The sequence below is a fragment of the Anomaloglossus baeobatrachus genome, chromosome 2 (genome assembly GCF_048569485.1).
Source record: "Anomaloglossus baeobatrachus isolate aAnoBae1 chromosome 2, aAnoBae1.hap1, whole genome shotgun sequence".
In the NCBI taxonomy this organism is placed as follows: domain Eukaryota; kingdom Metazoa; phylum Chordata; class Amphibia; order Anura; family Aromobatidae; genus Anomaloglossus; species Anomaloglossus baeobatrachus.
Genome location: NC_134354.1, coordinates 144,025,151 through 144,042,321, shown reverse-complemented (window position 1 = coordinate 144,042,321; position 17,171 = coordinate 144,025,151). Strand labels below are relative to the sequence as shown.

General features: G+C 46.5%; 1 protein-coding gene across 2 annotated transcripts in view; it reads left to right on the top strand.

The window, feature by feature from the left end:
* The window catches only part of SMS (spermine synthase), a 225,094-nt gene that overhangs the window by 89,549 nt on the left and 118,374 nt on the right, over positions 1 to 17,171 (top strand). For both annotated transcript variants that reach the window (XM_075333409.1, XM_075333410.1), the window contains exon 6: positions 7,799 to 7,956. In XM_075333409.1, the coding sequence (XP_075189524.1) occupies positions 7,799 to 7,956 (158 nt within the window). The remainder of the gene's footprint in view (positions 1 to 7,798; positions 7,957 to 17,171) is intronic.

The window sequence follows — 17,171 nt, the reverse complement described above, 5'->3', positions numbered from 1 at the left end:
GTTTCTTTTCTCCGCAGCATACACTGACCTGTGGCGCAGCTTCCCGAACCTCAGCATGTCAATTTATGCTGCGGAGACAAGAGTGTTCTCTGCAGGTAGAATAGAACTAAAGTCCACAGCAGCCTGAACCCAAATCGTGGGCATAGGCAGCTGCGTTCTCCCGTGGACAACACTCACATCTCTGCAGGAAGGCTGACACTGTGTACTAGACGCCGTGTCGCTGGATCATGACCACATAGCCTAAAAGTGAGAAATTTGTTGCTACAGCAACATTTTTGTGAAGTACCTGTGGATTCAAAATGCTTATTATACACCTGAATAAAATCCTTGAGGGGTCCAGTTTCCAAAATGAGGACACTTGTGGTGGGTTTCTGATGTATAGGTACCCAAGGGGCCCTGCTAATGTGACATGGTGCGCGCAATTTACTTCAACTTTTCCAAAATTCAAATGGTGCTCCTTCCATTCCAAGCCCTCCCATTTATCCAAACAGAGGTTTTTGGCCACATGTGGGGTATCCCTGCACTCACAAGAAATTAGATAACAACCTGTGGGGTACACATTTTGTTGTTGCCTCTTGAAAAAGTGAGAAATATGTCGCTAAATCAACATTTTTGTGAAAAAAATGAAAATTTCAATATGGCAACCTAAGCTTATCAAATTCTATGAAGTATTCGTGGATTCAAAATGCTCAATATACACCTAGATAAAAGCCTTGAGGTGTCTTGTTTCCAGAATGGGGTCACTTGTGGGGGACCTCCACTGTTTAGGCACCTTAGGGGCTTTCCAAATGCGACATAACGTCCGCTAATTATTCCAGCCAATTGTTCAGTCAAATGGCACTTTTTCCCTTCCAAGCCCTGAGGTGCACCCAAACAGTTGATTTCCACCACACATAAGGTATCAGCATACTCAGGAGAAATTGCACAATAAATTTTAAGCTGATATTTTTCCGTGTACTCTTGTTAAAAAAAAAAGCTATCTGGTTGAAGTAACAATTTTGTGGTAAAAATATATTTTTTTTATTTTCACAGCTCAACATTATAAACTTCTGTGAAGCACCTGGGGGTTCAGGGTACTCACCAAACATCTAGATAAATTCCTTGAGGGGTCTATTTTCCAGAATGGGGTCACTTGTGGGGGACCTCCACTGTTTAGGCACCTCAGGGGCTCTCCTAATGCAACATGGCGTCCGCTATTGATTCCAGCCAATTTTACAGTCAAATTGCACTCCTTCTCTTTCGAGCCCTGCAGTGTGCCCAAACAGTTGATTTCCACCATGTACAAGATATCACCAAACTCAGGAGAAATTGCACAATAAATTTCATGGTGATGTTTTTCCTGTTACCCTTGTGAAAAAAAAGCTACCTGGTTGAAATAACAATTTTGTGGTAAAATTTTATTTTTTTATTTTCTTGGTTCAATATTATAAACGTCTGTAAAGCACCTGGAGGTTTAGGGTACTCACCAAACATCTAGATAAATTCCTTGAGGGGCCTAGTTTCCAATATGGGGTCACTTGTGGTGCTTTTTTGCTGTTTACGTACCTTAGGGGTCCTCCAAATGCGACATGGTGCCCGAAATCTTTTTCAGCAAAATTTCCTTTCCAAAATTCAAATATTGCTCCTTTCGTTCCAAGCCCTCCCATTTCTCCAAACAAAGGTTTCAGACCACAAGTGAGGTATCACCGCGCTCATAAAAAAGTGGGTAACAAACATTGGGGTCAAATTTTTGGAATTACCTCTTGAAAAAGTGGAAAAATTGATGCTAAAGCAACATTTTTGAGAAAAAAATGAAAATTTTCAATGTGACAATGTAACGTTATCAAAATCTGTGAAGTACCTGTGGGTCCAAAATGCTCACTATACCCCTAGATAGAAGCCTTGAGGGGTCTAGTTTCCAAAATGGTGTCACTTGTGAGGGGTTTCTGCTGCTTAGGCACCTAAGCGGACCTGTAAATGCAACATGGTGCCCGCAATCTATTTCAGCCAAATTTGCTTTCCAAAATTCAAATATTGCTCCTTCTGTTCCGAGCCCTCCCATTTGTCCAAACAAAGGTTTCTGACCACATGTGGGGTATCAGCGCGCTCATAAGAAAGTGGGTAACAAGTTTTGGGGTTCATTTTGTTGTGTTATTTCTTCTAAAAGTGAATAAATTTGGGGTAGAGCAACATTTTAGGTAAAATTTTATTTTTTGCTTTTTTTCATTCCACTTTGCTTTAGTTCCTGTGAAGCACCTAAAGGGTTAATAAACTTCTTGGATGTGGTTTTGAGTACTTTGAGGGGTGCTGTTTTGAGAATGGTGTCACTTTTAGGTATTTTCTGTCACTTAGGCCTCTCAAAGTCACTTCAAATGTGATGTGGTCCCTAAAAAAATGGTTTTGTGAATTTTGTTGAAAAAATGAGAAATTGCAGATGAACTTTGACCCCTTCTAACTTCCTAACCCCAAAAAATTTTGTTTCAGAAATTGCGCTAATGTAAAGTAGACAAGTGGGAAATGTTATTTATTAACTATTTTGTGTGACAAAATAGGTTAAGGGCATAAAAGTTTGAAAATTGCAAAATTTTAAAAATTTTCATCAAATTTCCGATTTTTTCACAAATAAAAGCAAAAAATATTGTTCTAAATTTATAACTATCATGAAGTCCAATATGTCACGAAAAAACAATGTCAGAATCATTGGGATCCGTTGAAGCGTTCCAGAGTTATAACCTCATAAAGGGACACTGGTCAGAATTGCAAAAAATGGCCTGGGCATTAAGGACAAAACTGGCTTCGTCCTTAAGGGGTTAAGATATATATGCCAGATCAGAATCCCAATTTGCAGACACGGTGTTTCGGGGTGCTTGCCCCTCATTAGTGCAAAGTATGGGGTGTCTGATCTGGCTCATGAGAAGCTTTGTGGGGACCACGGGGGAACACTATTCTCCTTATGGAGACTTTGCAAGCCAGTCTAGCTGCCAGTAAAGTAAGGGGACTTATAGCTACCATCACAATCAATAATGCAAAGCGCATGACACTCCGGAGCTAACACAACACCAACAAAGGACAGAGGTGAGTAGTCCCAAACCAAAAGAATTCATGCAAAAGATAGCTTATAGTAAAAAAAGTAAATCTTTATTAATGAAAAATATGTAGTAAAGCAATACAAAACAGGGAGAAGCTCTTAAAGGGAACCCCTGTGAGGTCCCATATGCATTATGAGCTATAAGCCGTGTGTTGTGTGGCCTAGTAACCCCTTCATACCCATCCCTGTGTTGTAATATTATGGAATATGAAAGTAATAAAAAACATTTTATTACTTACATATTCCCTATGTAAATGAGCAGGTCTCTAGCCCCATGGGCGTCGCATCGCCCTGTGAGCGTTTGCATGTATTCCGTGGTATCACGCCCCTGTGGGCGTGATACTATGGATTTACATGAGTGACGTCACCATCAGCGTCTTCAGATCCCGCGCGTGCGCACTTACCATTCCCGCAGCCATCATCAGGGTGGTTGCTTTCCGGCTTTAGACGCACTCTGTGCATGACTGGAACCACAGGAGTCTTCTGAGCATGCACAGAGCGCGTCTGAAGCCGGAAAGCAAGCACCCTGATGACGGCTGCGGGAATGGTAAGTACGCACGCGCGGGATCTGAAGACGCTGATGGTGACATCGCTCATGTAAATCCATGGTATCACGCCCACAGGTTGATGTGGCACCCATGGGGCTACAGCCCCTGCACATTTACATAGGGAATATGTAAGTAATAAAACGTTTTTTATTACTTTCATATTCCACAATATTACAACACAGGGATGGGTAGGAAAGGGTGGCCACACATCACCCTGCCTATAGCTCAGAATGCATATGGGACCTGACAGGTTCCCTTTAACCCCTTAACGACCGCGGGCCATAAAATTACGTCCTTGCGGTCATAATGTTACTGCCCGCGGTCTGCCGGCAGCATCATGCTGCGATCGGCACACATCTCAGCTGATTTTCACAGCTGAGATGTGTGCCTGCTAGGCACGAGCAGAATCGTTATCTGCTCGTGCCGTTTAACCTCTTATATGGCGCTGTCAATATGTGACAGCGCCATTATAAGCACGATCGCGGTAAACATTTCCTTACCGCCCGATACCGGAAGTCACGTGACGCGATCACGTGACTCCAGATAGTTGTCATGGTAGCACAGGGTCATGTGATGACTCCTGTACTACACCTGACTTGCTTTCACTTTCGCTGTGCCAGCGGCACAGCAAAAGAGAAAGAGAGCGTATCTGCTGTTTACAGCTGTGTAGCTGTGATCAGCAGATACTGCAGAGCGATCGGAATGCTGATCGCAATAGCCCCCTACGGAGACTAGTAAAATAAAAAAAAAAAAGTTAAAAGAAAAGTTTTAAAAAATTAAAAAAAAACAAAAAAAACCTAAAAGTTCAAATCACCCCCCATTCGCCCCATTGAAAATTAAAGGGTTAAAAAAATAAAAAATATACACACATTTGGTATTGCTGCGTTCAGAAACGCCCGATCTATCAAAATATAAAATCAATTAATCTGATCAGTATACGGTGTAGCGGCAAAAAAATTCCAAACGCCAAAACGATGTTTTTTTGTCGCCACAACTTTTGCGCAAAATGCAATAAGAGGCGATCAAAACGTAGCATCTGCGCAAAAATGGTACCGTTAAAAACATCAGCTCGAGACGCAAAAAATAAGCCGTCATTGAGCCATAGATCCCGAAAAATGAGAACGCTTCGGGTCACGGAATATGGCGTAAAACGTGCGCCACTTTTTTCGGACAAACTTCCGATTTTTTTTAACCCCTTATATAAAAGTAAACCTATACATGTTTGGTGTCTACGAACTCGCACTGACCTGAGGCATCACACCCACACATCAGTTTTACCATATATTGAACACAGTGAATAAAATATCTCAAAAACCATAGTGCTATTGCACTTTTTTTGCAATTTTTCAGCATTTGGAATTTTTTTGCCGTTTTCTAGTACACTATATGGTAAAACTGATGGTTTCATTTAAAAGTACAGCTCGTTCCGCAAAAAATGAGCCCTCACATGACCATATTGACTGAAAAATAAAAAAGTTACGTCTCTCAGAAAAAGAATGGCGAAAAAAAAAACGGAAAGCGAAAAAACGGCCAGTCGTGAAGGGGTTAAGAAGAAACAGACCAAAAGACTGAGGAACCACAAAGATAGAAACAGTATATATGAGAAATAATGAATTGATAAATAACAGTCACATTTAATATGAAGGATATGTATCCCCATCAAGTTCTCATGCTATAATACATGCAGTAGTTGCCCTAAGCAATATTTAAAAAATATATAAATGCGATAACAGTAGGTGCTGTAGGGAATCAGGCAGCATCTTCCACCATCCTGACCCATGTTTCGCACAGGCTTCTTCCGGTATTTGCATGAAAAGGGTTGTACCCCCCCAAAAGTTTATTTTAATCAATAGATCTTGGAATAAAAATAAGTTCCGGAATTGGATATGATTTAAAAAAAATTTTCCTGTGCTGAGATAATCTTATACATGTGCCCCTGCTATGTACTGTGTAGTGGCCGTGTCTGACCATACAGGAACATGGTCTGATTATATCACAGCTCCTGGGCAGGGGGAATCAGACTACAGACAGGACTGCATGGTATCACAGCTGATTCTTTGTATGAAGTAAAAGACTGCTTATAAACAGGTAAGGAAATGTTTTACCTCACAGAATCATCTGCGATCCCGTGCTGTAATGTCTGTATACTCTTTTGCGTCCTCCCTGGCCCTGGAGATGTGGTATGATCAGACTATGTCCCTGTACGGTCAGACACTGGCATTACACAGTACATACAGAGGCACATATATAAGATTATCGCAGCACAGGACCACTTTTTTTTTTATCACATCCAGTTGTGGAACTTATTATTATTCCGAGCTCTATTGATTAAAATGAACTTTGTTCTTGGGACAACCCCTTTAAAGGGAACCTGTCATCTGAAATGTTGCTTTAAACCTAAACGTTTCCCCCTCTGCAGCTCCTGGGCTGCATTCTAGGAAGGTTCCTGTACTTTTTGTGGCCCCTTTTAAACCAAATTAAATACTTTATAAACTTGTACCTTTTGCTATGTAAATTTTGTAAATCGTCCATGGGGGCGGGCTCTCTGGTGACCGTTGCTGTTCCTCCAGCAGATTTACGCCGCCCCCCAACGCTGAATTTCATATCTCAGGACGCCGCCCCTGGGCTGTGCGACTGTAGCGGGACTGTGCACTGTGTGCACGTGTGACCGCTGGTGACGATTTGCGCAGGCACGAGGTTATGGGCGGCGCTGTGAGTGTCATCAGCAAGTGCCGCCCATAACCTCGTGACTGCACTTTCCCCTCTTCCTCCAGCGTTCTGCACAAGCGCTTGCTGGCCAGATGACCCGACGTCACCTCTTTCCCATCTTGCCCTGCTGCAGGGTAAGATGGGAAGGAGGTGACGTCAGGTCATTTGGCCGGCGAGCGCTTGCCCAGAATGCTGGAGGCAGTGGGGGAAAGCGCGTCCACGAGATTATGGGCGGGCACTTGCGATGCAATCACAGCGCCGCCCATAACCTCGTGCCTGCGCAAAACGTCACCAGCGGTCACTCGTGCTTGTGACACACAGCGATCCTGGCGTTGGTGGCACCTCGGGCGCAGTGGGCGGTGTCCTGAGATATGAAATTCAGCGTTGGGGGCGTCGTAAATCTGCTGGAGGAACAGCAACGGTCAGCAGAGAGCCCGCCCCCATGGACGATTTACAAAATTTACATAGCAAAAGGTAAAAATTTATAAAGTATTTAATTTGGTTTAAAAGGGGCAACAAAAAGTACAGGAACCTTGCTAGAATGCAGCCCACGAGCTGCAGAGGGGAAACTTTTAGGTTTCTAGCTAAATTTCTGATGACAGGTTCCCTTTAAGACTCATTTAGACTGCGTGATAATGAGGGAACGAGTGTTAGTAACAATCTGATTGTCGTCCTATTTAAATTGTCTGGGAATGATCTGATGAACATTGGGTGCAATGGTTTCTAAGCAGTGTTAAAAATATTTTTTGTCAGCAGCACATGGTCCTGGGTGAACAGGAGATGTGCGGCTGATAATGTGATAATCTGTGTTCACAGAACGATCGGACTAATGATCGTTCTGTGCGCATTGAGCGTTCCTTGGCCTGTGTAGACCTGCGGTTGGTACATCTAAATACGTCATTAGTTTAGGGCCCCTAGTCTGAGATATTCCTGGGGATCACGTGACTTACGTAACAATATTCATCTTTGGCTTTAATGGCGTCCTATCGACTGATCACTGTAGAGACCCAAATCCACAGGAAATCAGAGATATCTGTACATGGCCATCAGAGTATAGATGGGGAGCAAAGCACAAGAGAAGGGAGCAGAGAATCCTCATTATCTCATAAATTTCTCATTACGCAAACTCTCATTTGCCAAATCTTCATGGGATCTCCAGAACGCCATTTGTATACTGGTGGTCATGTCCAACTAGTTTCTCATCCACTTGGCATGTGGTCGCCCATATGCAGACCCCATACTGGCAGTCATGTCACCGCTGTTTGCTCTGTCAATTGAGAATACTGACTATATGTGTAATATACACTCTCGGGTTCACCAATCTGCAGCCATAGAGTCTTGCAAGCCTCAAAACCTCTTTACTAATGGAAGTCATGAAGAAGTGTCGATGTATTTCTAATATGTAATGCCATTTGGCTTTGTTTTTTTTTTATTTTAACGTTTTCCTCACTAGACCATATTTTTTCCATTGCAGACCTAGCAGAAAGTGATCTAGCGTACACCAATGCTATTATGGGCAGCGGCAAGGAGGATTACTGTGGGAAAGAAGTATTAATTCTAGGAGGAGGCGATGGTGGCATACTGTACGAACTCGTCAAACTGAAACCAAAGATGGTTACCATGGTGGAGATATCCTTTTCTGTCTTGTGGTGATGCATTAGTAATTCTATGAGTACACTTTGTATGGAGTACTATAAGCAACACTCCAGTGTTTTAGTTTTTTTTTTAATGCTGTTATGGTGCTTTAAATCTAAGTCCCTTGCCCTCTGGTCTTATAATCAACCTCTGGCATCTTGACTTTTTTTAGCGTAACATTAATCCCATGATGCCATCCTGTGCCCGTAACTTGTAACTTCTGTCTTCCAGCCAGTTATGTCACAAGCACAATACAAGTCTGAGAGCCAGAATGAGGCTCTCATAGATTTGCATTGAATTGCGACCTTCGGCGCTCTCCGTGAAGCACTGGAGCAGCCAAAAAGTCCCAGCTGGAGCGACAGTGATCAAAGGTGAGTTCCTGAGTAGAGATGAGCCACCACCCTAGTGTTCAAGTTCGGTTCGAACGGTGGGTGTGTTCGTCGAACCTTTGACAAACGTTCGTCGAACACTTTCGAACACCTTTGAAAACAAAGGCAGGCAAACACAAACACATACAAACATGCACAAACACGAACGCACACACACATATTATGCTCACCTTACCTTCCGTTCCATCGCCGGCCTCCTGGGACTTGCAGTTCGCCGGTACAAGATGTGTATCTGGTAACTATGTGACCGATGCCCCAGAGCTTCCACTGCCTGCACGCTGATGTCAAAGGCGGGAGCCGCTTGCCTCTGATTGGCCAGCGCGCTGCCTTTCAATAGCGTCTGACAGAGGAAGTTCCTCCCTCGTTGCGATGGTTACTCGATACACGTAGTTCGTCACTACAGGATGTATATCGGGTAACCATCATTACCGATGCCGGAACTTCCGCTGCCAGAGCGCTGACGTCAAAGGCAGGAGCCGCTTGTCTCTGATTGGCCAGCGCGTTGTCTTTGAGTAGCGTCTGACAGAGGAAGATCCTCCCTTGTCGCGATGGTTACCCGATACACATCCTGTAGCAGTGAACTACGTGTATCGGGAAACCATCGCGATGAGGGTGGAACTTCCTCTGTCAGACGCTACTCAAAGACAACGCGCTGGCCAATCAGAGGCAAGCGGCTCATGCCTTTGACGTCAGCGCTCTGGCAGCGGAAGTTCCGGCATCGGTCGCAATGTTACCCGATACACGTCCTGTACCGGCGAACTGCAAGTCCCAGGAGACCGGCGATGGAACGGAAGGCAAGGTGAGCATAATATGTGTGTGTGCGTGTATGTTTGTGTGTGTTTGTACATGTTTGTGCATGTGTGGAATGGCACAATATGGGACCAGGATGAGACATTTAACAAGTTGTGGAACAAATTGTCTGCATTGCAATGATTTCCTATGGGAAATCTTGCTTTGCTGAACGAGTAACTTGGTTAACAAGCACAGTCCCAGAACGGATTGTTCTTGTTCACCAAGGTTCCACTGTATTAACATTGAATGACAGTATTACTGTGAAAAGCCAGTTATGCTTTTGGTGATTGAACCATTATCAAACATAACCTCGAACTGTCGAACTTGAAGCTAATTGTTCGTGTTCGTCGAACATCGCCTGAAACAGGTCGAATTTGAGATTGGCGAACAGTTCGATTCGAACACCGCTCATCTCTAGTCCTGAGTTCTCTGTGTATGTGCTGTATATACAGTTTATTCAAAGATTAGGTGTATGCACATAGACATTTATATGTTTTCTTTTATCAAGATATCTATTAGCTGCCATCTGCAGGAAGTCTACACTACTGTTAGAAATATTGGAAGATGTCTGCACAATTTTAGATTTTCCCTTGAATTTGGATAGCAGATCACTGTGATGTTAAAGTAAGAGGATTAACTTGGACAGTTCCAGGTGTACGGTGCAGTTATTACATAAAGGTAGGAAATCTAGTGTACAGGCGATCTGGAAGTGAAAGAGCTAACAGCACTGTTGAATTAGATGCTCCTTTTAGATCCATTTCACAAATTATGTCTTTATAGGACACTTTTCATATGAAAAAAAAATGTATTTTTACTTATATTAGTGGTTACCTGTAACAAAACTACACTGCGTTTAATTCTGCAGTCTGCATTGCTTCTTTCCTTTTCAGACCTCCTTATATGCAGCGTGCAGCCTGTTCCAAGTTTACATTATGTCTCTTGCATGAGTGTCTCTTCATGTAATACATGCTGAATGTGAGATCTATATCCATGATGCTGCGGTATTTAATAGCTCTCAGGTCACTACAGCCTTTATCCTGCACTTCTTTACGTGCTTTTTGTCTTCTCTACAACCTATGTTTCCTGCCCTCCCAGAGACTATAGATGGCTTTCCTCTTTTCGACATTGGGGAAATCTGTGTATAACCTCCTCGCCCACCCTGCTACTATCTCTTAAGTGTGCATTCAGATGTCCGTACAAATTGGTCTGAGATCAGGCCACAGTGCATGGATTGTTCGGAGATCTGCTGACCTGTGCGGGACAGAGTCATACATTTTTAGGAAGCTCTCACGCTCCGGTTAGGAGACCTGCAGCCATTCGTTGCATTGTGGTCCGATTTATATTGATGGCTAACTGCACCCCAATACTGAGCAAGCAGACATGTCAGGAGTGGAGATGCGAGAGTCACTTCGCAGGCTTTTTGTCCATTAGCCTGTGCTGTAATTTCTGTCCTCTGGATAACTTGCCTACAATCTACTTAAGGGGATTCGTAGCTTTTAAGCAGTGCATATAGAGTTGAGCGGGCTGGCAATAATCCGGGGCCGGTGGGTCGTTAACAGACTTAAAAATAAGTCCGATCCGCTCCGGAATCCGGTGCCCATATAAGTCAATGGGGACCAGAATCCGGAGGGTTAAAACGTTTGTGGAGGGGCTAGGGGGCTAGCAGCGAGCGCGGCATACTCACCGAGGCGCTGTCATGGCGGCACACTCCTTCCGGGTCATGCTGTTACCTTCCGGAGCCAACAATTCAATATTCATGGTTTTCCCCGCCCACCGGCATGTGTTGGTTGCAGCTAGACACGCTCCCATCCTGAGTGTCTGCGTGTCAGCTAACTGCAACCAATCACAGGCGCCAGGACGGACGGTGGGCGGGGAAAGCAGTGCAATGAGGGTCACGGTGGTAAACACACTCGGCAGCACAGTTATAGCGCTCGGCTGCAGCCCCAGCCGTCGCGCAGTATCTGTGCTGTTTATCCAGTGCCCAGAGTCACATGTGCGAGGCTGCCGGGTGCTGCCAGAGCCCCTCGCACCTGTGATTCCGGTGAAAGTAAAAAAAAACAAAAAACGACGTGCGGTCCCCCTAATCTTCACATCCAGCCAAGATAACGCCGGCCGGGGGCTGGTATATCCTCAGCCCGCAGCCGTCCGGTATGTCTCATCTGTTAGATGCGACATACCGGTGTGCGATACCGGCTCTTCCCGCTGGCGTGATGCGGTGCCAGTCGGGGTAATAGCAGGGGTTAGCAGGGGCACATAGCTGCTGCTAAACCCTAGGTTGTGTGATGGTACAGGCGTCTATCAGATACCTGCATCACACAAACCTGTAAGTGACAGCAAATAAACACAGACACAGAAAAATCCTTTATTTGAAATAAAATACAAAACACTCCTCCTTCACCACTTTATTAACCCCAAACACCCTGTAGCTCCGACGTAATCCACAGGAGAAGTCCCACGGCGACACCTCCGGCTCTGCTACATGTTAGAGTGAGCAGCCATAGAGCACGACCGCCTGCTCTGAGTGCAGCGTAGTACTGACCGCGATAAGCGATGACTGCACGGCAGACACTGTCACAGGCTGGGGGCGCGTCAGCCAGGAACCAATCACAGCTGAGAGGACGGCCGGTGGGCGGGGAAAACACGGAAAGCTGTGTGACAGCACAGGAAGTGAAAGCGCGACCCGGAAGCAAGTGTGCCGCCATGACAGAGTCTGGTAAATATGAAACGCTATTTATTTATTGTTTTTTTTTTTCATTTTTTATTAATTGCCGGTTCCGGATCCTGCAGCCGGAATCCCGGGCCCTGATCGGGCCCGGGAATAGTGCTGAAATCGCGCGGATCCGGACATTTACAGTCCGGGCCCGCTCAGCCCTAAGTGCATATAGTTTTTGAAGTGTGAATTGCATTCCTGGGTCAGGATATAAAGAATACCTTGAGAATGCTAAACATTTATAAGAAAAGTGTTAGCATAGGAAATAATCTTATATCCCTCTTTGCTACGTCTATTACTGCAGCTTTGAAGAAACTGCCGGCAGGCTTTGCTTGAGAAGCATGGCTAAGTGCTACTTTTAAGTAAAGCTGTGGCAATGGATTGGATTTCTGTCTATGTCTGTGATTTTTTGCTGGAAAAGCCCCAAATTTCTGCACACGTAACCATAATCACATTATTTGTGCGGCTTTCTGGATCATTCAAATGTAAAATGAGCCTGTTATTTTCACTCTGCATGTGAGACGTGGTTATATCTGTCAGGTTCAAATACTGTAAATAGCAATAAGTGGTGGGACGCGCAGTAAGACCATTTGTAAAATGGAAATCCAGAATATCTATGGTATTTCACGACAGTGGATGTCATGAATGTAATCGTATGTCTATTATGAGGTTTTATATTAAGTCTCTTGAACGATGTGTGTGATTACTGTATCCTCACCTATCCCTTGTAGACTGTGAGCCCTCGCGGACAGGGTCCTCTCTCCTCCTGTACCTGTCAGTGTTTTGTATTGTTTATGATTATTGTACTTGTCCCTATTATGTATACCCCTCTCACATGTAAAGCGCCTTGGAATTGATGGCGCTATAATAATAAATAATAATAATAATTAGGCCTAAGACACACGGCATGAAAATCGGAGCGAGTGGAATGTGATAAAATATCGCATTCCACTCGGACCAATATTAGCCTGTGTGTCAGCGCCCATGAGTGATTATTTTCTCAGCCCTAATCGAACCGAGAAAACCGTCTCAGTATGCTACGGGTGCAATGCGATCCTTGTTTCTCTCGCACCCATTCAAGTCTATGGGGCGAGAAAAATGTTGCACTGCACTCGCATTACACCGGTGTTTGCAAGCGCAGTGCAAGAATGGCAATAGCCGGCAATGGAGGAAAGAGGGAAATAAATCCTCCCTCCCCTCCGCAGCGCCGGTCCTCCCTTCCGCAACGCTGGCTCGCCCCTCCTCTGCGCCGGTCCGTCCCCCACAGCTGAGGTCCGAACACATGATCGGAGCTCAGTCGCAGTGACACTCGGCTCCCGCTGTGATGCCAACGTGAGCCGAGTGTCATGTGAGGATCGCAGTAGTCCCCCGTGTGGCCCCGGTCTTAGAATTATCACCCCATGCATATTGCCTGATGAGTTTAAAGGGGTTGTCGCAGGATGGATTTTCAGGAGCGCAGTGGACTAAACGTACCCACGCAGTTTGAGTCGGAATATGACCAGAACCATGCCAATCAGAGAAAACCGAACATCCCCTTTAATCAATACAGCTTCCCAGTATATAATAGAAAAGTTGTGAACTATTGTAGTATAATTTGACCATCAATTCCTTTTGGTGCTTAAGAGCTCAGCTTGCTGTCAGTGACTGCAAAACGTTATTGTATACAGCAGAAAGGAAGAGGTGCAAGCGGCACTAGTAACCCCAAAAATAAATGCAGACAGCATATAAAGAATAAGTGATCAATTCTATTAAGAAACATGGTGACATAAAGACATTAAATACAAAAAAAAGACAGTTTGCAGTCTGATTTCAGGGTGCATACTGTCTTTTTTTTTTTTTTTTATTTTATGTCATGTTCAGTTATGCACCTGTTCACACGTCAGTTTGGTGAGTGCCGTCAGTCTTTTTCTCTATATAAAGAAATGAAAAGCATTTAAAAAACAGAAAAAAGGGAGATTTTTTTTTCTGCTGAAAATCTGATCACTATATAATAATACATATAGGGATCTAAATAAGCTCCCCACGGCCCATAAATAAGGCTCGAACATAAGTATAAATGTTAGGGTGAAGGTAAAGGTAAGCAGGAATCGGACTAAAGTGTCTCCTTGGATCACTAAGAATACACAATAGGGGTGATATTAAATCCTGGAAGAGTGTGGATCAGAGTAGAGCAATTATAAAAAACTATATACCGTATTTTTCACTTGATAAGACACACCTGATTACGATAAATTAATTACCAATTTCTGTCTTACAAAGTAGATATTGTCTCACAACAATAGTCTTCACTACTTTTTCATAAAATTAAATTTTATTAGGTCAGAACACATCTATATATATAATTGCCTTATTCTGTCTGTCTGTCTTGCTCCAAAATTGTGTCCTTACGGTGACACAAAGCTGATTGGCCGCTGGGCTCGCCATGGCCCCGCCCCCCGCACAGATTGGCCGCTCGCCCAGGCTGCGCCCCCACACGGATTGGCCGGCCGCTCGCCCAGGCTCCGCCCCCCCCACAGATTGGCCTCTCGCCCCAGCACCCTGCAGGCATTGGCAACTCGGCCACGCCCCGCCCCCCTCACGCAATGCACGCTAGCTCTTGCCCCGCCGCCCCCCACGCATTCCCCGAACCGACACGGTCAGGGAGCCACGACTATCAGGTGAGTACTGTACCCCTGGGAGCCCACATCAGCGTACGCCGCCAAACCAGCCGACACATACCCTCGCATTGCTGGGGCTGGCCGGCGTATGCTGGTGTGGGCTCCCGTGCGAGCGGGGGACGAGATACGCTGGTAACCATGGTAGCATAGTTACCAGCGCATCAAGGTCCTGCAGCGGCGGAAAATACACACACGCACACACATAACAGCACACACACACACACACATCAGATCACACTCGCTATCACACACACTCACACACACACACCTCACACACACATCACATCGCATCCACATACTCCCAACATCCTGGGATATCGCTTGCTGCTCGGCAGCGATACTGTGCTGTGAGCTTCCAGGACCTGCCGGAGGATCACATGACCAGAAGCATGTGGTATCTCCGGATGTTGTGAGTATAAGCGCGTATGTGCGATATCGTCAATGTGTGGGTGCGTGAGTGTATGCGATCGGGTGTGTGTGAGTGTATGCGATCGGGTGTGTGTGAGTGTATGCGATCGGGTGTGTGTGAGTGTATGCGATCGGGTGTGTGTGAGTGTATGCGATCGGGTGTGTGAGTGTCGGCAGAGGAGCACGGCGTGCTGGAGGAGGCTGGGAGGAGAGAGGCTGATGCTGGGGACCGAAAAGGCTGATGCTGGGAGGAGAGAGGCTGATGCTGGGGTAGGCTGAGGCTGGGGTAGGCTGGGAGGAGAGAGGCTGATGCTGGGAAGAGAGAGGCTGATGCTGGGAAGAGAGAGGCTGATGCTGGGAGGAGAGAGGCTGATGCTGGGGGAGGCTGAGGCTGGGGTAGGCTGGGAGGAGAGAGGCTGATGCTGGGGACAGAAAAGGCTGATGCTGGGAGGAGAGAGGCTGATGCTGGGAGGAGAGAGGCTGATGCTGGGGGAGGCTGAGGCTGGGGTAGGCTGGGAGGAGAGAGGCTGATGCTGGGAGGAGAGAGGCTGATGCTGGGGGAGGCTGAGGCTGGGGTAGGCTGGGAGGAGAGAGGCTGATGCTGGGAGGGGAGAGGCTGATGCTGGGAGGAGAGAGGCTGATGCTGGGAGGAGAGAGGCTGATGCTGGGAGGAGAGAGGCTGATGCTGGGATGAGAGAGGCTGATGCTGGGATGAGAGAGGCTGATGCTGGGGACAGAGAGGCTGATGCTGCGGGTAGAGAGGCTGATGCTGGGAGGAGAGAGGCTGATGCTGCGGGCAGAGAGGCTGATGCTGCGGGTAGAGAGGCTGATGCTGGTGCAGCATGGGGGATGGAGCACGATGGGGGTGCGCAGCATGGGGGATGGAGCACGTTTGGGAGTGCGCAGCATGGCGGATGGAGCACGTTTGGGAGTGCGCAGCATGGCGGATGGAGCACGTTTGGGAGTGCGCAGCATGGCGGATGGAGCACGTTTGGGAGTGCGCAGCATGGCGGATGGACCACGTGTGGGAGTGCGCAGCATGGCGGATGGACCACGTTTGGGAGTGCGCAGCATGGCGGATGGAGCACGTTTGGGAGTGCGCAGCATGGCGGATGGAGCACGTTTGGGAGTGCGCAGCATGGCGGATGGAGCACGTTTGGGGGTGCGCAGCATGGCGGATGGACCACGTTTGGGAGTGCGCAGCATGGGGGATGCAGCACGATGGGGAGTGCGGAGTATGGCGGATGGAGCACGTTTGGGAGTGCGCAGCATGGCGGATGGAGCACGTTTGGGAGTGCGCAGCATGGTGGATGGAGCACGTTTGGGAGTGCGCAGCATGGCGGATGGAGCACGTTTGGGAGTGCACAGCATGGGAGATGGAGCACGATGGGGGGTGCGCAGCATAGGGGATGGAGCACGATGGGGAGTGCGCTGCATGGGGGATGGAGCACGATGGGAAGTGCACACCTCCCCCCAACACACACACACACACACACACACACACGCACGCGCACTGCACAACACACCACACACACACACTGGGAACCACAAACAACTGCCCTACACAGACACCCACACACACAGACAACGCTGCACACACACAACACCCAACACACAAACACCGCGGCACACACAAATATACGCACATACCGCACAACACACACATTGCACAAAACATACCTCCCCCCAAAACACACCACACACACACAAACCGCGCAACACACACACACACAACGCTACAGACACACAGCGCTCCACAAACAACGCAACACACATACAACACCGCTCTCACCCCCCGTCACACCCAGACAACACCCAGAACATGTACAGCCCCTACACAAACACTTGGTAACTACACACAACAACATCTATATATATATATAACAAAAATCATACATGAATTACACAATACGTAAATTCTAGAATACCCGATGCGTAGAATCGGGCCACCTTCTAGTACATACATAAACACTTAATTAAAAAGTGAGAAGGGAACGGAGAGATATTATCCCTGTCCTACTTCCTTCCTACACTACGGGGGTTGGTGTCCTATGTCAGTGACGCCCCCGTTCCACGACGACTTAGTCCCTATATCAATCCCTCCCTATAATAGGTATAGTGCACTCCCTCTAATGGAAGGAAGACCCCAAGGCAGTATCACCTCGGTGAGGAGACAGTGCCCAGTCCAGGGTACCCAGTTATTTTATTAATATTTCAAATTCTAAGGGATTGGCAGTCATCTACTATTGTCAAATC